The sequence below is a fragment of the Notolabrus celidotus genome, chromosome 24 (genome assembly GCF_009762535.1).
Source record: "Notolabrus celidotus isolate fNotCel1 chromosome 24, fNotCel1.pri, whole genome shotgun sequence".
NCBI lineage: Eukaryota > Metazoa > Chordata > Actinopteri > Labriformes > Labridae > Notolabrus > Notolabrus celidotus.
The window spans coordinates 12,203,733-12,228,404 of NC_048295.1; the positions used below are offsets into that span (position 1 = coordinate 12,203,733).

General features: G+C 48.1%; 1 protein-coding gene across 1 annotated transcript in view; it reads left to right on the top strand.

The window, feature by feature from the left end:
- Positions 1-24,672, top strand: part of fat3a (FAT atypical cadherin 3a) — a 120,964-nt gene that overhangs the window by 72,084 nt on the left and 24,208 nt on the right. The window contains exons 7-15 of the mRNA XM_034677794.1: positions 494-633; positions 7,800-8,075; positions 8,166-8,376; positions 8,854-11,582; positions 11,676-13,047; positions 19,761-19,957; positions 20,285-20,438; positions 20,620-20,853; positions 24,009-24,401. Coding sequence (XP_034533685.1) covers positions 494-633; positions 7,800-8,075; positions 8,166-8,376; positions 8,854-11,582; positions 11,676-13,047; positions 19,761-19,957; positions 20,285-20,438; positions 20,620-20,853; positions 24,009-24,401 — 5,706 coding nt within the window. The remainder of the gene's footprint in view (positions 1-493; positions 634-7,799; positions 8,076-8,165; positions 8,377-8,853; positions 11,583-11,675; positions 13,048-19,760; positions 19,958-20,284; positions 20,439-20,619; positions 20,854-24,008; positions 24,402-24,672) is intronic.

The following is a 24,672-nucleotide window of genomic DNA, read 5'->3' on the forward strand; positions in this document are numbered from 1 at the left end:
TCACATTGTTTTGCTGTGATCTTGTTTGAGCTGATATTGTGTGTGTGTGTGTGTGTGTGTATGTGTGTGTGTGTGTCCGTGTGTCGGTGTGTGTTTTGTTGAGAGCAATCACTCATGAACACTGTCACACACTCATTGCAGTGTGTGAGCGTAGTGGTCTCCCGTCATGTGTTGGTTTTATTAAACACGAAGCAGAAAAACAGCAAAGAGATAAAAACATATTTAGGATCAAAACTTTGGTGTTTTGATCCGGATCATGGGACTCTGTTCCCAGGTTCTCCTCGTGCCACATGATGTAGACGAGTAAATAGAGAGGCGTCTTACGTTGGTCCCTCACTCTGAGTCAGTCGAGAGATCAACTGACTTCACCTGTCTGGACATTCAGTAGGTGTGACACATGGCTGAAAACCAAAGCTCTAAAAGCAGCAGCTGTGTGTCCTGAAGGTTTCCCAGGTGTGTGTCTGACACTTTGCTCTTCCTCCGTCCTGAGCAGGTGGAAACATGGAGAGTGTGTTTGACGTGGAGAAAGCTGTGGGCACTATCATTATCGCCAAACCTCTGGACGCCGAGCAACGTGGCTTCTATAACCTGAGCGTGCAGGCGACGGACGGAACCAACACCGCCTACACACAGGTAACACACACCTTACAACACCATCTACACACAGGTAACACACACCTTACAACACCACCCACACACAGGTAACACACACCTTACAACCCCGCCTACACACAGGTAACACACACCTTACAACACCGCCTACACAGAGGTAACACACACCTGACAACACCGCCTACACACAGGTAACACACACCTTACAACACCGCCTACACAGAGGTAACACACACCTGACAACACCGCCTACACACAGGTAACACACACCTTATAACACCACCTACACACAGGTAACACACACCTGACAACACCGCCTACACAGAGGTAACACAAAGTGTTGAGGTGTCTCAGTGTTGAGGTGTCTCAGTGTTGAGGTGTCTCAGTGCTGAGGTGTCTCAATGCTGAGGTGTCTCAGTGTTGAGGTGTCTCAGTGTCTCAATGTCTCAGTGTTGAGGTGTCTCAGTGTTGAGGTGTCTCAGTGTTGAGGTGTCTCAGTGTTAAGGTGTCTCAGTGTTGAGGTGTCTCAGTGTCTCAGTATTGAGGTGTCTCAGTGTTGAGGTGTCTCAGTGTTAAGGTGTCTCAGTGTTGAGGTGTTGAGGTGTTGAGGTGTTGAGGTGTCTCAGTGCTGAGGTGTCTCAGTGTCTCAATGTCTCAGTGTTAAGGTGTCTCAGTGTTGAGGTGTCTCAGTGTTAAGGTGTCTCAGTGTTGAGGTGTCTCACTGTTTAGGTGTCTCAGTGTCTCAGTGTTGAGGTGTCTCAGTGTTAAGGTGTATCAGTGTTGAGGTGTCTCAGTGCTGAGGTGTCTCAGTGTCTCAATGTCTCAGTGTCTCAGTGTTGAGGTGTCTCAGTGTTGAGGTGTCTCAGTGTTGAGGTGTCTCAGTGTTGAGGTGTCTCAGTGTCTCAATGTCTCAGTGTTGAGGTGTCTCAGTGTTGAGGTGTCTCAGTGTTGAGGTGTCTCAGTGTTGAGGTGTCTCAGTGTTGAGGTGTCTCAGTGCTGAGGTGTCTCAATGCTGAGGTGTCTCAGTGTTGAGGTGTCTCAGTGTCTCAATGTCTCAGTGTTGAGGTGTCTCAGTGTTGAGGTGTCTCAGTGTTGAGGTGTCTCAGTGTTAAGGTGTCTCAGTGTTGAGGTGTCTCAGTGTCTCAGTATTGAGGTGTCTCAGTGTTGAGGTGTCTCAGTGTTAAGGTGTCTCAGTGTTGAGGTGTTGAGGTGTTGAGGTGTTGAGGTGTCTCAGTGTTAAGGTGTCTCAGTGTTGAGGTGTCTCAGTGTCTCAGTATTGAGGTGTCTCAGTGTTGAGGTGTCTCAGTGTTAAGGTGTCTCAGTGTTGAGGTGTTGAGGTGTCTCAGTGCTGAGGTGTCTCAGTGTCTCAATGTCTCAGTGTTAAGGTGTCTCAGTGTTGAGGTGTCTCAGTGTTAAGGTGTCTCAGTGTTGAGGTGTCTCACTGTTTAGGTGTCTCAGTGTCTCAGTGTTGAGGTGTCTCAGTGTTAAGGTGTATCAGTGTTGAGGTGTCTCAGTGCTGAGGTGTCTCAGTGTCTCAATGTCTCAGTGTCTCAGTGTTGAGGTGTCTCAGTGTTGAGGTGTCTCAGTGTTGAGGTGTCTCAGTGTTGAGGTGTCTCAGTGTCTCAATGTCTCAGTGTTGAGGTGTCTCAGTGCTGAGGTGTCTCAGTGTCTCAATGTCTCAGTGTTAAGGTGTCTCAGTGTCTCAGTGTTGAGGTGTCTCAGTGTTAAGGTGTCTCAGTGTTGAGGTGTCTCAGTGTTAAGGTGTCTCAGTGTCTCAGTGTTGAGGTGTCTCAGTGCTGAGGTGTCTCAGTGTCTCAGTGTTGAGGTGTCTCAGTATTGAGGTGTTGAGGTGTCTCAGTGTTGAGGTGTCTCAGTGTTGAGGTGTCTCAGTGTTGAGGTGTCTCAGTGTTGAGGTGTGTCTGTGTTTAGGTGTGTCAGTGTTGAGGTGTCTCAGTGTTGAGGTGTGTCTGTGTTTAGGTGTCTCAGTGTCTCAGTGTTGAGGTGTGTCTGTGTTTAGGTGTGTCAGTGTTTAGGTGTCTCAGTGTCACAGGTGAGGTGGTTTGGATGCACCTGTCCTGCTGGCTTGTTGTGAATACTCAGAGAGATTCAGGATCACAGTGACCCAGATTCCGGTCTTATATAAGCTGGTTCCTTCAGGCTGGTCCACTAAGTGTTTCTGTGGAGTCTCCGCGTCTCCTTGTGTCCTGAAAGCAGAGTGTTTGTAGCGGCGTGCAGCCGCTGGGAGGAAAGCCTCTTTCTGGAGCGCTCTGCCTTTTTGCTGCAGCTGATCTGAGCGCTCTGCCGCCGTCACAGAGAGCTCTTACGAAGCAGGACGCTCAACCCTGCAGCAGACACTGCTCCATCCAGCTACAGCTCTGTGACCAGGAGATGGTGCTGCCGGCGTTACACGCATACTTACAGAGTGTGAGGGGTGGAGCCTCCAGCTCCCAATAACCATTAAAAAAAAAACTCAAAGAAACAAACAAATAGTCAGTAACACACAGCATGTACTTACAGATACACAGCAGTCACCTGCATCACCTGTTCTTCATGTCACACACACACACACACACACCCACCCCCACACACACAAACACACACACACACACACACACACACACACACACACACACACCTGTAAGATGGGAAGCAGCTCCCAGATGGAGAGTCAGCATGGCGTCATGCCGTGGGGAAAGTCTGGTCATGGAGCAGCAGAAGGCTGCAGACTGCTGCAGGAGGGTTTAAATTTAGCCTCTCCTCAGTCTCTCGTTCTGTTCCTCTGGAAACGAATCAGTACAAATCTTTGGATGTGAGCAGAGTGCACGACGTCTCTTTCCTCCCCCGCTGAGTCCTGCTGCTTTTTTGTACTTTGTAATCGTCACAGAGTCGGGTTGGTGTGTGCTGGCAGGGGATCAGTCGGCACAGCGGCTCAGCGGTTAGCTCTGTCACCTTACAGAGGAGGTTAGAATCCGGTGTGTGAGTGTTTGTGTTTTCTCTGAGGGTTTGGAGCTCTGCACCTCTATTTCTGTCTCTGTGTATCCAGTAACACTGCACAGGTTATCATGACTCCAATTACACTTTTTGTTCCTGCATCGCTGCAAGCATGCATGTGATGTTCACGCTCTCTGCTGCACGTATCTGCAGTGTGTTCATTAAACTCAACAAGAAGCTAACGGAAACACAGACGCAGAGCTTCAATGATCAATCTGGATCTCAGCAGGTGAGGTCAGCAGATGAGGTCAGCAGATGAGGTCAGCAGGTGAGGTCAGCAGGTGAGGTCAGCAGATGAGGTCAGCAGATGAGGTCAGCAGGTGAGGTCAGCAGGTGAGGACATTAGATGAGGTCAGCAGCTGAGGTCAACAGGTGAGGTTCACTGCCATAAATACAGATCCTGCTTTAAGCCTGCTGAGTTCACAAAGACCTGTGTCCTGTGTAGAGTGGATCAGGCTGTTACTGTGTGTCCTGTGTAGAGTGGATCAGGCTGTTACTGTGTGTCCGGTGTAGAGTGGATCAGCCTGTTACTGTGTGTCCTGTGTAGAGTGGATCAGGCTGTTACTGTGTGTCCTGTGTAGAGTGGATCAGGCTGTTACTGTGTGTCCTGTGTAGAGTGGATCAGGCTGTTACTGTGTGTCCTGTGTAGAGTGGATCAGGCTGTTACTGTGTGTCCTGTGTAGAGTGGATCAGGCTGTTACTGTGTGTCCTGTGTATAGTGGATCAGGCTGTTACTGTGTGTCCTGTGTAGAGTGGATCAGGCTGTTACTGTGTGTCCTGTGTAGAGTGGATCAGCCTGTTACTGTGTGTCCTGTGTAGAGTGGATCAGGCTGTTACTGTGTGTCCTGTGTAGAGTGGATTGGCTTTTACTGTGTGTCCTGTGTAGAGTGGATCAGCCTGTTACTGTGTGTCCTGTGTAGAGTGGATTGGCTTTTACTGTGTGTCCTGTGTAGAGTGGATCAGCCTGTTACTGTGTGTCCTGTGTAGAGTGGATCAGGCTGTTACTGTGTGTCCTGTGTAGAGTGGATCAGGCTGTTACTGTGTGTCCTGTGTAGAGCGGATCAGGCTGTTACTGTGTGTCCTGTGTAGAGTGGATCAGGCTGTTACTGTGTGTCTGGTGTAGAGTGGATCAGCCTGTTACTGTGTGTCCTGTGTAGAGTGGATTGGCTTTTACTGTGTATCCTGTGTAGAGTGGATCAGCCTGTTACTGTGTGTCCTGTGTAGAGTGGATCAGGCTGTTACTGTGTGTCCTGTGTAGAGTGGATCAGGCTGTTACTGTGTGTCCTGTGTAGAGTGGATCTGGCTGTTACTGTGTGTCCGGTGTAGAGTGGATCAGCCTGTTACTGTGTGTCCTGTGTAGAGTGGATTGGCTTTTACTGTGTGTCCTGTGTAGAGTGGATCAGCCTGTTACTGTGTGTCCTGTGTAGAGTGGATCAGGCTGTTACTGTGTGTCCTGTGTAGAGTGGATCAGGCTGTTACTTTGTGTCCTGTGTAGAGTGGATCAGGCTGTTACTGTGTGTCCTGTGTAGAGTGGATCAGGCTGTTACTGTGTGTCCTGTGTAGAGTGGATCAGCCTGTTACTGTGTGTCCTGTGTAGAGTGGATCAGGCTGTTACTGTGTGTCCTGTGTAGAGTGGATCAGGCTGTTACTGTGTGTCCTGTGTAGAGTGGATCAGCCTGTTACTGTGTGTCCTGTGTAGAGTGGATCAGCCTGTTACTGTGTGTCCTGTGTAGAGTGGATCAGCCTGTTACTGTGTGTCCTGTGTAGAGTGGATCAGGCTGTTACTGTGTGTCCTGTGTAGAGTGGATCAGGCTGTTACTGTGTGTCCTGTGTAGAGTGGATCAGGCTGTTACTGTGTGTCCTGTGTAGAGTGGATCAGGCTGTTACTGTGTGTCCTGTGTAGAGTGGATCAGGCTGTTACTGTGTGTCCTGTGTAAAGTCGATCTGACTGTTACTAGGTGTCCTGTGTAGAGTGGATCAGGCTGTTACTGTGTGTCCTGTGTAAAGTCGATCAGGCTGTTCATGGTGAGCGTCTGCCCAGCTTCATGATTGGTCTGTATGTTCAGGAAAGTCTGGTGGTGTGTTTGTAATGAAGGCTGCTGTCTGTGCTCAGGCTGACAGCTGTGGAGCTCACAGGACGTCGACACTGGGCAGAGCTGCTTCTGCTCCTTTCTAAATCTGTTACCATCATCTCTGACATTTCATGCTGCTCAGGACGGACACAAGCGCCTTCTGCTCTATTTTCGTAGTTACCATGTAGAAGAGCTCCGCTTCACGTGATTGGCTGTGTAAAAAAGAGCAGCATCACCTTTGTGAAAAGTTCAGAGCTTTTAAAGCAGAAGCACTCAGAGCGCCTTGTTAAAAGACGAGCGCTCTGAAAAGACACTTCCCTCAAGGCCAACTCTCTTTGTGAGCGACAGAGACGCCGCTGCTCGCATAGAGATGCTGCAAGAGACGACAACACGAGGACGGCCTTCCCTTCCCCTCCATCACAAGACCGTGTATACCTGGCTCACCTTTGTATGAGGTGTAGATCCACACCTGTCCCAGACCTGTCCCTCCTCCATTCTTCACATAGCCTGTCCATCAGTCAGCATCGACCTTCCTCCACCTGTTCCTTAGTCCACACTGCAGAACATCCTGTCCTCTACAGCAGCAGCCCAACCCGTACCTGGCCTGTACTTGACCCGTACTTGACCCGTACCTGACCTGTAACTGACCTGTACCTGTCCTGTACCTGACCCGTACCTGACCTGTACCTGACCTGTACCTGACCCGTACCTGACCTGTACCTGACCCATACCTGACCTGTACCTGACCTGTAACTGACCCGTAACTGACCCGTACCTGACCCGTACCTGACCTTTACCTGACCCGTACCTGATCTTTACCTGACCCGTACCTGACCTGTACCTGACTCTTAACTGACCTTTACCTGACCTTTACCTGACCTTTACCTGACTCGCACCTGACTCGCACCTGACCCGTACCTGCCCGTACATTATCTTTACCTGACTCACACCTGACCCGTACCTGACCCGCACCTGACCTGTACCTGACCCGTACCTGACCTGTAACTGACCTGTACCTGTCCTGTACCTGACCCGTACCTGACCTGTACCTGACCCGTACCTGACCTGTACCTGACCCATACCTGACCTGTACCTGACCTGTAACTGACCCGTAACTGACCCGTACCTGACCCGTACCTGACCTTTACCTGACCCGTACCTGATCTTTACCTGACCCGTACCTGACCTGTACCTGACTCTTAACTGACCTTTACCTGACCTTTACCTGACCTTTACCTGACCTTTACCTGACTCGCACCTGACTCGCACCTGACTCGCACCTGACCCGTACCTGCCCGTACATTATCTTTACCTGACTCACACCTGACCCGTACCTGACCCGCACCTGACCTGTACCTGACCCGTACCTGACCCATACCTGTCTGTCTCACCTGTCTCTATCTCACCTGTCTGTCTCTCACCTGTCTGTGTTTCCTGACTTGTGCTAAGCTCATTAGCTATGACTCATGATCTTTCCTGATGAGTCATGGGTTGGCGCTCTGTGCGTCCTGTGAGTCAGCGGGACACAGTGGGTCAGAGACGTGATGGTTGTTGCTCAGAGCTTCTCTCAGCTTGATTTGGGTCGAAGCTCCACTCAGCTTGATTTGGGTTGAAGCTCCTCAGAGAGCGTTAATCGTGATCTGGCCACTTTGCGTCTAATCGCAGAAACCTAGAGAAAGGTTCCAAACTGTGTTTTCCTAGCGGTGTTCTTTCTTTGCGTGCTGATGAAGCTTCAAGCGGCTAAACCTGTCAAACTGAGCTCCATCATGCAGCTGAACACAAACACTGGAATCTACTTTACCAAATGACAAAAACTTGTTCTTCCTCATCCTGTCTCCTCCAGAGTTCTGTCTGAGCAGGGACCAGGACTACATCAGACAGGAGACATGTTTTTAATCTCCAGAGTAAAGGCAGGTCACCGTCTCCTCCAGAGTTCTGTCTGAGCAGGGATCAGGACTATATCAGACAGGAGACATGTTTGTATCTCCAGAGTAAAGGCAGGTCACTGTCTCCTCCAGAGGTCTGTCTGAGCAGGGACCAGGACTTCATCAGACAGGACACATGTGTGTAATCTCTAGAGTAAAGTCAGGTCAGCGTCTCCTCTCTGTGTCTCTAATGTTTCAGGTTCATGTCACTGTTTTGGATAACAACGACAACGCTCCCATCTTCTCCCAACCAACCTATGATGTCACCATTTCTGAGGACACGCCTCCTGACACTGAAGTGGTCCAAGTTCTGGCATCAGACCGTGACGAGCATCACAAGCTGACCTACTCCCTGCAGAGCTCCATCGACCCCAACAGCATGCGTCTGTTCCGCATCCACCCGAGCCTGGGCACCATCCACACGGTTCAGAGGCTGGATCACGAGGCCTGCGCCCAGCACATCCTTACCGTCATCGTAAGTCTGCAAGCTCGGGTCTGGTTGTATTTGGTTCTTCACCACCTCTTGGTGACACCTTTAAGACTTGATTTCCTTTGTTCACTTCAGGTGAAGGACCAAGAGTTCCCGTACAGAAAGAACCTGGCTCGCGTGCTGATAGAAGTGGAAGATATAAATGACCATGTCCCCATCTTTACCAGCGCTCTGTATGAAGGCTCGGTGTACGAGTCTGCAGCTGTGGGCTCAGCTGTGGTCCAGGTCACTGCTTTGGACAAAGACAAAGGGGAGAACGCTGAGCTGCGATACTCCATCGAAGCAGGTGAGACAGAGTCCATGTGAGACCGAGTCCAGCTGACACAGTGTCCAGCTGAGACAGAGTCCAGGTGAGACAGAGTGCAGCTGAGGCAGAGTTCAGGTGAGGCAGAGTCCAGGTGAGACAGAGTCCAGGTGAGACAGAGTCCAGCTGACACAGAGTCCCACTGAGACAGAGTCCAGCTGACACAGAGTCCAGGTGAGACAGAGTCCAGGTGAGACAGAGTCCAGTTGAGGCAGAGTTCAGGTGAGGCAGAGTCCATGTGAGACAGAGTCCAGGTGAGACAGAGTCCAGCTGACACAGAGTCCCACTGACACATAGTCCAGCTGACACATAGTCCAGCTGACACAGAGTCCTGCTGAGACAGAGTCCAGGTGAGACAGTAGTTGATGTAACTGGGAGTGTTCCTGACGACAGTGAGCCGTGAATATTTTCTGAGCTTTGTTAAAATAAACTTTAATCTTTGTTTCTATGTTTTATTAGGGAACACTGGAAATTCATTCCACATTGAACCAGTTTTGGGAATCATCACTGTTGCCCGTGACCTGGACTTGTCCAGCATCGGTCATTATGTCCTCACAGTTCGAGCTACTGACAGTGGATCCCCTCCTCTGTCCACTACCACTGTGGTGCGCGTCGCCGTCACCCTCTCTGACAACGCCGGCCCAAAGTTCCCTCAGCCAGAGTACCAGGCTGAAATCACAGAGAACGCGGCGGTCGGGACCTCCATCACGGCGGTCAATGCAGTCAGTCAGTCTACCCTCACCTACGACATCAAGCAGGGAAACACCAACCGTGTGTTCCAGATAAATCAGTACAGTGGAGTGATCACCAGTCAGAAACCTCTGGACTACGAGACCACAGCTTCTTACACCCTGATAGTCCAGGCTACCAACATGGCTGGCATGGCCTCTAACGCCACCCTGTTAATCCAGCTCGTGGATGAGAACGACAACCCCCCAGTGTTCCAGCAGCTTCACTATCATGGCAGCATCAGTGAGGCGGCACCAGTCAACAGTGTTGTCCTGGACTCGGACGAATCACCTCTCGTCATCAGAGCCACGGACGCTGATCGCAACCAAAACGCTCTGTTGGTTTACCAGATCGTCGAGGACACGGCCAAAATGTTCTTCACTGTGGACTCAGGAACTGGCTCCATTAGAACCATTGCTAATCTGGACCATGAGACTTTTTCCAGCTTCCACTTCCATGTTCACGTCAGAGATAATGGCAGACCACAGCTCACAGCAGAGAGTCCGACTGAGGTCACAATTCAAGTGATCGACACCAATGATTCCCCTCCTCGCTTCATGCAGAGTGTCTATGAAACAGTGCTGCTACTGCCCACATATATCGGCGTGGAGGCTCTGCAGGTTTCAGCCGTAGACCCTGATAAAGACATCTCTACAGAGCTCTCATACTCTCTGACTGATGGTGTGCTGGAGCACTTTGCCATCCAGCCTTCCAGTGGAGTCATCATCGTCAAAAACAACAACTTCTCCAAGGAACGCTTCCGCCTGAGCGTCAAAGTTTCAGATGGGAAGTTCTCCAGCACTGCTTTGGTAACCATTCTTGTCCGAGAGGCTCTGGACTCTGGTCTCAGCTTCACCCAGAGTCTTTACTCTTCATCAATTCAAGAGAATGTATCAAATATCACCAAGGTGGCTGTGGTCAATGCTGTGGGAAATCGCCTCAATGAACCACTCAAGTACACCTTATTGAATGCAGGCACACGCTTCAAAATCCGTCCCACATCAGGCGTGATCCAAACCACAGGCGTACCCTTTGACCGTGAGGAGCGGGAGTTCTATGAGCTGGTCGTTGAGGCGAGAAGGGAGCATGACCGCCTGCATGTGGCCAGAGTTCTGGTTCGAGTCCAAGTTGAGGATATAAATGACAATGCGCCTGTGTTTATTGGTCTTCCTTATTATGCAGCTGTTCAAGTAGAGGCCGAGCCTGCGTCACATATTTTCAGAGTTATGGCTGTGGACAGCGACAAAGGCATTAACGGAGAGGTGTCCTACTATCTCAAGGACGACCACGGTCACTTTGACATCGACCGGCAGACAGGAAGTATCAGCCTTAAGAGGGCTTTTGAGTCTGATTTGTCCAATGTGGAGTATCAGATGGTGATATATGCCAGAGATGGAGGTTATCCTCCTCTCTCTTCTACCACAGAGTTCCCCATAACTGTAGTCAACAAAGCCATGCCAGTGTTTGATAAGTCCTTTTATTCTGTCTCTGTGAATGAGGACGTGGCCGTACACACACCTATCCTCGGTATCAACGCTACGAGTCCTGAAGGTCAGAACATCATCTACACCATTGTTGATGGAGACCCCTCTCTCCAATTTGACATCGGCTTCGATACTGGAGTGATTAGTGTCATCCACTCTCTAGACTATGAGACATCCTCGTCATACCACCTTACCGTCAGAGCCACCGACTGTCTGACCGGCGCTCGTGCAGAGGTGGACGTAGACGTGGTTGTGCTGGATGTGAATGACAACCTGCCTGTCTTTCAGAAAATGTCCTACATGGTAGTTCTGTCTGAAACAGTCATGATTGGAACTCCAGCTCTTCAAGTTATCGCCACTGACAGAGACTCAGAGAAGAACAATGTCGTCCGCTACCAGATCTTTTCAGATGTTCATAACAGCACAGATTACTTCCACGTTGATAGCAGCAGCGGTTTAATTCTCACTGCTCGAATGCTGGACCACGAACTAGTCCAGAAATATGACTTCACTGTCAGGGCTACAGATAACGGCTTCCCTCCTCTGAGCAGTGAAGTTTCAGTCATCGTTGTGGTGAATGACATGAACGACAATCCTCCCATTTTCAATCAGCTTCTTTATGAGGCGTATGTGAATGAGTTGGCACCCAGAGGACACTTTGTCACCTGCGTCCAGGCCTCAGACGCTGACAGCTCTGACTTTGACAAACTGGAGTACAGCATTTTATCAGGAAATGAAAGAATGAACTTTGTGATGGACAAGAGGACAGGAATCATCACCCTGTCCAGCCTCCGAAAGCAGAGAATGGAGTCTGCCTACAGCCTGAATGTGTCAGTGTCTGATGGCGTGTTCACCAGCACAGCACAGGTACACGTGAAGGTGTTGGGGGCCAACCTGCACAGTCCGGTGTTTGGACAAAATACATACGAGGCAGAGCTACGAGAAAACTCTGCAGTGGGAACCAAAGTAATTCAGGTGAGTGCTGCTGAAACCAAATCTATAATGTCTTCACATTAGTTCTGAGCATATGAAATACTGTCGTCCAACCTGACGTTTGTTTTATTCCAGGTGAAGGCCACCGATGCAGATCCTGGGGTGTTCGGTCATGTTGTTTATTCCTTTGTTAATGATGTTGGTAAAGACCAATTCAGCGTCGATGTAAGTGGTCAGATCAGCACTGTGGAGAAGCTTGACCGCGAGGATCCGGCCAATAGGGACATGGTCCTGACAGTAGCCGCTCGGGACTCAGGTGGCCGTGTCTCCTACTGTACTGTACAGATCACTCTGCTGGACGATAACGATAATGTACCGTTGTTTCGTGCCACAGAGTACCGAGCCTCAGTCAAGTCCGATGTGACTAAAGGTTATCTGGTGACTCAGATTCAGGCCTGGGATCCTGATGATGGCACTAATGCCAAAGTGACATATTCTCTGTACAGTGAGGCACACGTCCCTGTCGTAGACATTCTGGAAATAGACCCAGACAATGGGTGGATGGTGACCAAAGGCAGCTTCAGTCACTTGAGGAATTCAGTTTTATCTTTCTTTGTGAAGGCGGTGGATGGAGGAAACCCAGTTCGACACTCTTTGGTGTCCGTCTACATCCATGTTCTTTCTCCAGATACCCTCATCCCCTCCTTCAGCCAACATCAGTACATGTTTCGTATGCCAGAGGACACCCCTATAGGTTCAGCCATAGGGACAGTGCGCCTCAACCCTGCTCCAGGACATACCTCGCTCTCTGCTACCTTTGCTGTGGTTGATGGAGAAACTGGGGAGAACAACCAAGAGGGAGTGTTTGTGGTGGAGAGGGACACAGGTGTGATCAAGCTCGATAAACCTCTGAACCACGAGGCGATCAAAGGATACCACTTCAAAGTCACAGCCACGGTACAACAGGCCAAACTGGATTCTGTGACTTCTGTCGATGTGGAATTCAAAGTGTTGGATCTGAATGACAACAAACCGGCCTTTGAGGCCGTCTCCTATGAGACCACGGTTATGGAAGGGATGTCAGTTGGAACAAGAATCATACAAGTCCAAGCATTGGACCAGGACTCAGGGGCCAACGGTCAGGTGACATATAGTCTGGGGGCATTAATACAGCCAGAAGGGGATTCACACAAATTAGCAGACACTTTTAGCATTGACAGCAACACAGGCTGGATCTCTACTCGCAAAGACCTGGACCATGAGACCAATCCATCCTACACTTTCACTGTGGTGGCCTCAGACCTCGGAGAGACAGTGTCCCTCTCTAGTACCACCACGGTGACCGTAGCAGTCTCAGACATCAATGACAACCCACCCAGGTTTCTGGAGCAACATTATGTTGGCTCGGTTCAAGAGAGCGACCCGCCAGGCGAGGTGGTGGCCGTGCTGAACACCAGAGATGATGACAGCTCGGCGGTGAACCGACAAGTCAGCTACCACATCACCGGTGAGTACCACCAAATGTGACCTTGTTATTCTGTGTGCCTGAAACAGTCTGATGGATTATATAACTGACATGCAGCTACGGATGATTTTAAAGAGCTCAGAGCTACAGGAAGGCAAAGCTCGTTCAGGTAGGTAAACACCTGGGTGTAGTTCAGGAGTGATGATGGTCAAAGTTAATTGTAAGGTGAAGTTTAAGGTCTGTGAATGGGCAGAAACCAGGGGGTCAGGGGGGAGACCAGTCATTTAGGGTGGTGGTGATAACCTTGTGAAGACTCTCTAGGAATCCTGATGGTATGAAAACAAGCTAAGCATCCAGAGAAAGCTAGCTCTGCTCACAGAGCCTCCTGTTTTCATGTTTGGCACTGAGTGTAAGAGAAACCCAGATTCTGAACAGGAGACTGCTTTTAATGACCTGGTCTGTTGTTTTGAGAGGAGCAGACCTCTGAGGTTCAGACTCGTAACGTTTACAGTCTGTCATGTTAGTCTTCATGGCTCTGTGAACCATGAAGAAACTAAACAGACCCTGCTGTTGTCCTCTCCCTCGATCATTGATCATTCTTGTTTTTCAAGCAGAGTTCTTGCCGCTGAGTTTTATTTATGTTACGCTGTATGTTGTTGCCCATATCTCTACAATGTCTTCATGCATCAGTCCAGTTCTTAGCTTAAACATAGCCTCCCTCAGACGTGTTAGTATTCTGAATCTCCTACCTTATCTACAGCCATGAATAAACATGAGGAGAGAAGAACCTAATCCACTTATTCTCCTCGGTAGCTTCCAAAGAACAAGTGCATGAATGTCAGCTCTCCAGGTCTGACAGAAACAGGATTTTAATGGGATAACATTTTCATGGCAGCAAGGCATCCAGCAGACTGTGACAGTAACAGTTCTCCACAGGTAAGAGAGGGAGTCAATGCAGTCAGAGCAGACACACCCGAAGGAAGCAGCTGAAACAGGCTTCTTAGTTTAATCTTTAGCTTCTGGAAAAATGAACTCTCATCAGCTGGTGGTGATACTTAAAGACACTGTATGGTCTGCACAGGGACAGCAGTGGGGTCAGTGTATTGTTTGTTCCCTTTCTCAATGTGCAGATGGCTTGCTGGTTTCCTGACATGACAAAGAAAAACTCAAAGCACAGAAATACGTATGTTACAGTGAACAGAGGGAGCAGAGAGAGGAAGGAAGGCAGGGGGACTGCTTTTATAATATTCTGATCAGAGGATTCACTTCACTGATTAGCTTGTCTGCTCCCTGAAACTGCAGAAGGTAATGATGAAGTCAGGACTCCCAGGAAACTGGGCTAGAGCTAGAGAGCTAATGAAGGATTTTTGATAGGAAGGAAATCCTCCATGTATTAGCGCTGTAATGAGCGTCAGGCAGACAGTGGGAGTGACTGAGAGACATGTGAGTGATGTGGCCTTAAAGCTGACAGCTGGAGAGGAGGGAGGCGAGGAGCCGAGAGCTCAGAGAATAAAACTAAGCAAATGAGCTGTCGCTAAAACTGACAAACGTGACCTTTGTCTCCTCTTCCAGAGAACCACTCTGTTACTCTGAATAAAAGAGCTGCAGCAGATACAGACAGAGCACAAAGGTATCCTCTAAGTTCACCGATGAAGCCTGGCAGGAGGAAGACTCCTGCTAACTTTCCACAGTGTCATTCTGGGCTCAGCAGAATGATGGAAACAAGTAATTAAGGGATATCTCTAAGAATCTGACACTCCTGAAGGTTTGTCTTTGACTGCTTTGTGTTTGTATGTCTGATGTGAATATTTCATATACATGATACTTCACAAACTAAGAACCAAAAGACGTTCCTACTAAATGATGATGTGTTATTACATGTACACTGCAGAGGTGTTAAATAAAGGCTTACCTCGTAAGATACTGGAGAGGAGCATCTGAGGTCTCTGTCTCACCTGTGTTTGTATTTATGGTCTGAGTCTATAACAGTCTGAGACTATAGCAGTCTGAGTCTATAACAGTTTGAGTCTATAGCAATCTGAGCCTTTAGCAGCCTGAGTCTATAGCAGTCTGAGTCTGTAACAGTCTGAGTCTATAGCAGTCTGAGTCTATAGCAGTCTGAGTCTATAACAGTCTGAGTCTGTGACAGTCTGAGTCTATAGCAGCCTGAGTCTATAGCAGCCTGAGTCCATAGCAGTCTGAGTCTATAACAGTCTGAGTCTGTGACAGTCTGAGTCCATAGCAGTCTGAGTCTATAGCAATCTGAGTCTATAGCAGTCTGAGTCCATAGCAGTCTGAGTCTATAGCAGTCTGAGTCTGTGACAGTCTGAGTCTATAGCAGTCTGATACTGTGACATTCTGAGTCTATAGCAGACTGAGTCTATAGCAGCCTGAGTCTATAGCAGCCTGAGTCTGTGACAGTCTGAGTCTATAGCAGTCTGAGTCTATAGCAATCTGAGTCTATAGCAGTCTAAGTCTGACAGTCTGAGTCTATAGCAGTCTGAGTCTATAACAATCTGAGTCTGTAGCAGTCTGAGTCTGTGACAGTCTGAGTCTATAGCAGTCTGAGTCTATAGCAGTCTGAGTCTATAGCAGCCTGAGTCTATAGCAGTCTGAGTCTATAGCAGCCTGAGTCTATAGCAGCCTAAGTCTATAGCTGCCTGAGTCTATAGCAGCCTGAGTCTATAGCAGTCTGAGTCTATAGCAGCCTGAGTCTATAGCAGTCTGAGTCTATAGCAGCCTGAGTCTATAGCAGTCTGAGTCTATAGCAGCCTGAGTCTACAGCAGTCTGAGTCTATAGCAGTCTGAGTCTATAGCAGCCTGTGTCTGTGACAGTCTGAGTCTGTGACAGTCTGAGTCTATAGTAGTCAGAGTCTATAGCAGCCTGAGTCTATAGCAGTCTGATTCTATAGCAGCCTGAGTTTAAAGCAGTCTGAGTCTATAGCAGCCTGAGTCTATAGCAGTCTGAGTTTAAAGCAGTCTGAGTCTATAGCAGCCTGAGTCTATAGCAGTCTGAGTTTAAAGCAGTCAGAGTCTATAGCAGCCTGAGTCTATAGCAGCCTGAGTCTATAGCAGTCTGAGTCTATAGCAGTCTGAGTCTATAGCAGTCTGAGTCTATAGCAGTCTGAGTCTATAGCAGTCTGAGTCTATAGCAGCCTGAGTTTATAGCAGCCTAAGTCTATAGCAGCCTGAGTCTATAGCAGTCTGAGTCTATAGCAGTCTGAGTCTATAGCAGTCTGAGTCTATAGCAGCCTGAGTCTATAGCAGCCTGAGTCTATAGCAGCCTGAGTCTATAGCAGTCTGAGTCTATAGCAGTCTGAGTCTATAGCAGTCTGAGTCTATAGCAGTCTGAGTCTATAGCAGCCTGAGTCTATAGCAGCCTGAGTCTATAGCAGCCTGAGTCTATAGCAGTCTGAGTCTATAGCAGTCTGAGTCTATAGCAGTCTGAGTCTATAGCAGCCTGGGTCTATAGCAGTCTGAGTCTATAGCAGCCTGAGTCTATAGCAGCCTGAGTCTATAGCAGCCTAAGTCTATAGCTGCCTGAGTCTATAGCAGCCTGAGTCTATAGCAGTCTGAGTCTATAGCAGTCTGAGTCTATAGCAGCCTGAGTCTATAGCAGTCTGAGTCTATAGCAGTCTGAGTCTATAGCAGTCTGAGTCTATAGCAGCCTGAATCTATAGCAGTCTGAGTATATAGCAGCCTGAGTCTATAGCAGTCTGAGTCTATAGCAGCCTGAGTCTATAGCAGTCTGAGTCTATAGCAGCCTGTGTCTGTGACAGTCTGAGTCTGTGACAGTCTGAGTCTGTGACAGTCTGAGTCTATAGTAGTCAGAGTCTATAGCAGCCTGAGTCTATAGCAGTCTGATTCTATAGCAGCCTGAGTCTATAGCAGTCTGAGTCTAAAGCAGTATGAGTCCATAGCTGTCTGAGTCTATAGCAGTCTGAGTCTATAGCAGTCTGAGTCTATAGCAGTCTGATTCTATAGCAGTCTGAGTCTATAGCAGTCTGAGTCTATAGCAGTCTGAGCCTGTAGCAACTGAGCTTGTAACAAACTGAGCCTGTTCTTAAAAACCTTGTACTCATGCAGATTCTGCCATGTTCTTCGTCTTACTCTGTCCTCAGAGCCGTTACGTGGTTTTCCTGTATCCGCATGGCCTCGTCGAGAACGGTACCCTCTGTCTTGTTTTCAGTGTTAATGTGACAGAAACGTGTCCACTGGTCTTATTTCTTCTACCTCCCCTCGACAGACTGCTGGTTGTGATGAGGCACCGGTTTTAGAGGTACCAGCAGGAGCTTTGTTAGGGTGTTGATAAGCGTGCTAATGGTGAGCATAGATAGCACAGACTTCTTACCGACATGAAGTGGGTGAAAATCATACAGTGACACTGAAACAGGAGCGTGGAGGTGGTGAGGATGTGTACTGTGTGTACTGGCACTTGTTGTGGATCAATGTCTGGATAAAAAGGAAAACAAACAGCGATGAAACGGGCTGTCAGCCCGAACAGAGCTGACTGTTTTGTCTCCTCTATTCGTCAGGATGAACCGAGACTTCAGTACAGTTTGAGTTCAGCGTGACATTTAAGTTAGCGTCTCTAACACACACACACACACACACACACACACACACACACACACACACACACACACACACACACACACACACACACACACACACACTCATTGTGCTCCGAAGACGCTTGCTTTCTTTTCTTACATCATTTAAAGAATAGTAACGAGAGCTCTCCTCCTGCACGAACACGTGATCCCACGGACGCTCACACTCAGCAGAGGAAAGATGGCGGCTGGGTGTTTGGGATGGTGTTGGAACAGTTTGTTGTCAGGCCTGATTTGGTGTCCCAGTTCGCCCTCTCCTCTCTCTCTCCCTCTGACATTTTGATCTGCCTGGGTGTTGTGCTGCAGTCTCTCCTGTTACCAGGCAGCGAAATCACCTTTTTTAACCGCTGAATGATGAAGGAGCTTTCTGTCTGAAATCATGAAATGTGACTCCAGCTCTGTGATTTTCTAACCTTTCTATGAAAACAGGTGTATACATGTTTGAGTTAGCCAGGAGGACCGAGCATTCAGACTCTAAGATGAATCCAAAGAGGCAGATTCCTCCTTCAGAGATAGATTACACATTTCATCTGTGGAGGAAAACATGTTACTGGTATCACAAGCACAACAAACCAGGCTTCTTTTTATAAACCTGTATGTTCTACTCTTACTCCTGCTCCTGATTCACATAAGGACTCTTGCAGAGCTGTGGGTTTTGTCTGGTGACAGAGTCGGCCCAATGAGTAGTTTCGCTGCAGCTCTTGGTTTTTGTGATTTAACATGTTCATTCAAACAGGCAGAGGAAAGCTTGAGTCCTGCTCCCCTGTGTGACCGCATGCTGGTCATCAGTGTGTCATTAACACACCAACGGGCCCAGACTAACGCCTGCAGCACCGTGTTCAGCTACAGCCTGACACACGTTTCAGCGGGCTGGTCTAATCTGTCATCAGCAGAAATCAGATTATAATTTACCTCTCTACTTAATTCTTCCATCAAACCTAAAGACAGAGAAACCGTCCTGGATGAAACACCATCAGCTCTCTGATCTTCAGTGATCGGATAAATCGCTGCGATTACTCTGCTGGTCTTTGCTGAGCTGCTGGATCCGAGTCTGATCCTCCTCATTTGTTCTGTAGATGAAACTTAAAGCTGGAAATCCTTTGAGCTTCACTGGGGTTCACACTCAGGACGGCTCAATGTGTCCCTGTGAGACTCCTACAGACCTACTCTGAGAGCTTCTACCCATAAACCCCCCTGGGCTCCTGACACCTGCTGCTCCGTCATGGTTGACTCCTTCAGTCCTGGTCCTGGATGCTGATCGAACACCTGTTTATACGAGTCAGCAGAGTCCTCCCCGTCTCTCAGCTGCTGCTATAGATTCAGACTCCATCCTGATCAGCTTGCGGGAGGCCGTGAAGCTGATCCGTGCGCGCTGTGGATTCACTCGTGTCCCCTTTCTACGTCTCTCTGTTTGTTTCCTCTCAGTCTAAAAAACAGAGCGGTGTTAGCCTTTCAGCTCCCTGTCCTCTGTGTGCTGCTGTGCAGGATGGAGTGTAGCATCCACCCTCTCTGTCTTCACTCTCCACTTCTATCAGTGAAGTGATGAACAGATATCATGTTGTAGTATATAAATAAACATAAATGAGCATCATCATCCAGTCTCAGGAGCGTCAGTTTATTAAAGCCGAGTATGAAAATAACCTTTAAGATGAATAATTATTAATAATCCAACAGAGACATCTGCAGTGTTCCAGCAGCAATGACGACAACACCTTTCATTTAAATAACAGCTGAGCACGCAACATTTCCAAACTCACTCCGTTACTCAGTCGAAGAATTCATCACTACAGTATGAAAACACAGGGTACACAGAAACATGATGTCCGCAGGGGGGGGCGCCACCAGCAACACAAACAGGAGCTCACAGTGAACTGAGCCTGAACCAGAGTCCACACCGGAGTCCACTGTGAGCTATTCTTTATTTTACAAACACGAATCTTCTTCTGTTGCTTTGCAAAGCAATAACTCAGACGCTGCACGGCAGGAGACTGCTCTCGCTCCCGTGGCTGTCCTCTCTGCCAGGTCCAGCAAGCTACTGCGCAATCAACAAAACAATACCTCTCTCTCTCTCCCTCTCCCTCCCTCTCCCCCTCTCTCACTCTCCCTCTCTCTCACTCTCTCTCTCCCTCCCTCCCTCTCCAGGTGGGAACCATCGTGGCGTGTTTGCTCTGGGTCTGGTTCAGGGGGAGTGGAAGATGTACGTGAAGTGGCCTCTGGACCGGGAGGAGTGTAACCTTTACATCATCAACGTTACCGCCAGTGATGGACTCTTTGTTTCCCGGGCGACCGTGGAGGTGACGGTGATCGACACAAATGACAACAGCCCCGTGTGCAGCCAGGTGAGGGGCGGGGCCACCTGGTGTCCTGTTTTTAAAGAGACAGTGTCTTTCAGTCTGCCTTTGTTAAATATTCACCATCATCCATACTGTGTGTGTGTGTGTGTGTGTGTGTGTGTGTGTGTGTGTGTGTGTGTGTGTGTGTTTGTGTGTTTGTGTGTGTGTGTGTGTGTGTGTGTGTGTGTGTGTGTGTGTGTGTGGTGTGTGTGTGTGTGTGTGTGTGTGTGTGTATGTGCGTATGTGCGTATGTGTGTGCGGGTTTCTGTGTGCGTGTGTGTATTTGTGTGTGTGTGTGTGTGTGTGTGTGTGTGTGTGTGTGTGTGTGTGCAGGCTGTGTACTCTGCCTCCATACCTGAGGACCTCCCCCCTCGCAGCCCCCTGCTGAGGGTCCGAGCGACAGATGCTGACGTGGGCGTCAACGCATGGATCCAGTACTCCATACATGGTCCTGGATCTCAGGACTTCATTGTGGAGCCCGACACAGGTACAGGTTGTTAAGAGGTCTGGTTCTGGAGTGCACAGGTTGTTAGGGGGTCTGGATCTGGATCTGGCTCCTGTAGAGACATTAGATGTGAAGGTGTGCTAGACTCAGGAGAGACCTGGCCTTGGGCCTGTTAATCAGATGCCTTGTTCAAACCCTCACCTGTTGGTTCTGGTCCCCTCAGGTGAGATCAAGTCCTCCGTGGTCCTGGACCGCGAGGTGACGTCAAGTTACCGTCTGGTTGCCCAGGCGACAGACGGCGGAGGGCGCTGGTGTCGGGCAGCGGTGCAGCTGGAGGTGACGGACGTGAACGACAACCCGCCCATGTTCACACTGTCACAGTACACCGCCAGCGTCTATGAAGACACCGCCACCAAGGCCCTGCTGACCCGCATCCAGGCCATCGACCCGGACCAAGGTGAGACCACCTGTACTGATTACTACTACTGTAACGACCAGTACTACTAATACTAAGTCCAGTACTACTAACACTAAGTCCAGTACTAAGTCCAGTACTACTAATACTAAGTCCTGTACTAAGTGTAGTACTACTAATACCAAGTCCAGTACTAAGTCCAGTACTACCAATACTAAGTCCAGTACTAAGTGTAGTACTACTAATACCAAGTCCAGTACTAAGTCCAGTACTACCAATACTAAGTCCAGTACTAAGTCCAGTACTACTAATACTAAGTCCAGTACTAAGTCCAGTACTACCAATACTAAGTCCAGTACTACTAATACTAAGTCCAGTACTACTAATACTAAGTCCTGTACTAAGTGTAGTACTACTAATACCAAGTCCAGTACTAAGTCCAGTACTACCAATACTAAGTCCAGTACTAAGTGTAGTACTACTAATACCAAGTCCAGTACTAAGTCCAGTACTACCAATACTAAGTCCAGTACTAAGTCCAGTACTACTAATACTAAGTCCAGTACTAAGTCCAGTACTACCAATACTAAGTCAAGTACTACTAATAGTAAGTCCAGTACTACTAACACTAAGTCCAGTACTAAGTCCAGTACTACTAATACTAAGTCCTGTACTAAGTGTAGTACTACTAATACCAAGTCCAGTACTAAGTCCAGTACTACCAATACTAAGTCCAGTACTAAGTGTAGAACTACTAATACCAAGTCCAGTACTAAGTCCAGTACTACCAATACTAAGTCCAGTACTAAGTCCAGTACTACTAATACTAAGTCCAGTACTAAGTCCAGTACTACTAATACTAAGTCCAGTACTAAGTCCAGTACTACCAATACTAAGTCCAGTACTACTAACACTAAGTCCAGTACTAAGTCCAGTACTAAGTCCAGTACTACTAATACTAAGTCCAGCACTAAGTCCAGTACTACCAATACTAAGTCCAGTACTACTAATAGTAAGTCCAGTGCTACTAACACCAAGTCCAGTACTAAGTCCAGTACTACCAATACTAAGTCCAGTACTAAGTCCAGTACTACTAATACTAAGTCCAGTACTAAGTCCAGTACTACCAATACTAAGTCCAGTACTACTAATACTAAGTCCAGTACTACTAATACTAAGTCCTGTACTAAGTGTAGTACTACTAATACCAAGTCCAGTACTAAGTCCAGTACTACCAATACTAAGTCCAGTACTAAGTCCAGTACTACTAATACTAAGTCCAGTACTAAGTCCAGTACTACCAATACTAAGTCCAGTACTACTAATACTAAGTCCAGTACTACTAATACTAAGTCCTGTACTAAGTGTAGTACTACTAATACCAAGTCCAGTACTAAGTCCAGTACTACCAATACTAAGTCCAGTACTAAGTGTAGTACTACTAATACCAAGTCCAGTACTAAGTCCAGTACTACCAATACTAAGTCCAGTACTAAGTCCAGTACTACTAATACTAAGTCCAGTACTAAGTCCAGTACTACCAATACTAAGTCAAGTACTACTAATAGTAAGTCCAGTACTACTAACACTAAGTCCAGTACTAAGTCCAGTACTACTAATACTAAGTCCTGTACTAAGTCCAGTACTACTAATACCAAGTCCAGTACTAAGTCCAGTACTACCAATACTAAGTCCAGTACTAAGTGTAGTACTACTAATACCAAGTCCAGTACTAAGTCCAGTACTACCAATACTAAGTCCAGTACTAAGTCCAGTACTACTAATACTAAGTCCAGTACTAAGTCCAGTACTACTAATACTAAGTCCAGTACTAAGTCCAGTACTACCAATACTAAGTCCAGTACTACTAATAGTAAGTCCAGTACTACTAACACTAAGTCCAGTACTAAGTTCAGTGCTAAGTCCAGTACTACTAATACCAAGTCCAGTGCTAAGTCCAGTACTACTAATACTAAGTCCAGTACTACTAATACTAAGTCCAGTACTAAGTCCAGTACTACTAATACTAAGTCCAGCACTAAGTCCAGTACTACCAATACTAAGTCCAGTACTACTAATAGTAAGTCCAGTACTACTAACACTAAGTTCAGTACTAAGTCCAGTACTACTAATACCCAGTCCAGTACTAAGTCCAGTACTACTAATACTAAGTCCAGTACTAAGTCCAGTACTACTAATACTAAGTCCAGCACTAAGTCCAGTACTACCAATACTAAGTCCAGTACTACTAATAGTAAGTCCAGTACTATTAACACTAAGTCCAGTACTAAGTTCAGTACTAAGTCCAGTACTACTAATACTAAGTTAGTACTAAGTGTAGTACTACTTATACCAAGTCCAGTACTAAGTCCAGTACTACTAATACCAAGTCCAGTACTAAGTCCATTACTACCAATACTAAGTCCAGTACTACTAATACCAAGTCCAGTACTACTAACAATTAGTCCAGTACTAAGTTCAGCACTAAGTCCAGTACTACTAATACTAAGTCCTGTACTAAGTCCAGTACTACCAATACTAAGTCCAGTACTACTAATACTAAGTCCTGTACTACTAATACTAAGACCAGTACTACTCAGCATCATGTGAGGCATGATCTTAGCTCACTGGATGTTGGTTCGTCATGCCTTTAGCCGTTAGCTGTTAGCCGTTAGAGTCTGAGGAGGAGCTCATGGTGTGAAAGTAAACAGTCTTGGTCCTAGATGATGGCTCTCCTCCTCAGGGTGACATCTGCTCAGCTTACAACAGTACATATGTGACTGTGAGGATGCTGGAGGTGCAGAGATAGACCTACTTTGGGTCTATAAATAATCCGACTGATCACTGGAGTATATGTTTCTGCATGTCAGAGCGTGTTCGGTGAAACTTTGACCATTTGGTTATGAAATAGAACTTCCTGGTTGTAGAAGAGAGACTCGCAGGACGGAAACGTTTGTCAGTCCGAGTATTCTTCAGACGGAGCACACCTGAATCTGAAGGCTGATATGAGGATTTAACTGAATGATGGTTCGTTCTTCCTCTGACCAGCTGCTGGTCTGACTCTCCTGGAGCACCATTTGAATCTGGGTTGCTGAACTCAGAGAGAGCTCTGTGTGAGGAATAGAAACTCCACCTGCAGCTCTGTCAGCTCTCCGTCTGTCTCAGCCTCTCTAATCTGTCCTCTGGTGGTTCTGCAGCGGGTCCAGGTCGGATGGTGATCTACTCTCTGACTGAGTCTGCGGGAGGCTCCTTCTCCATCGATAAGTCCTCGGGGATCGTGGTCCTGGAGCGGGTTCTAGACCGGGAGATTCAGCCAGCCTATCAGATCACTGTCCACGCCTCCGACCAGGGCACCCCACAGCCCCTGTCCTCGCTCGTCAACGTCACCATCACCGTGCTCGACATCAACGACAACCCGCCTGTGTTTGAGCGCCGCGACCAGCTGGCCACGGTGCCCGAGGACGTGGGGGTGGGGACAGAGGTTCTGAGAGTCTACGCGGCCAGCAAAGACATCGGGACAAACGCAGAGATCAACTACAGCATCCGGTCAGGAAATGAGCATGGGAAGTTCCACATCCACCCACTCACAGGTCAGTGAAGCCCCGCCCCCCAACCACGCTCTGCTGGGGTCACTGAGGGAGGGGCAGAGAGGGGAACTGGTGGTGTGTGTGTGTGTGTGTGCATGCGTGCGTGCGTGTGTCTTTGTATGTGTGCATGTGCGTGCGTGTGTCTTTGTGTGTGCATGTGCGTGCGTGTGTCTTTGTGTGTGCATGTGCGTGCGTGCGTGTGTGTGTCTGGTTGTGTGTGTGTGTGTAACCCTTGACCACAGACTGCTGAAGGATGGATTGAACAGTCGACCAT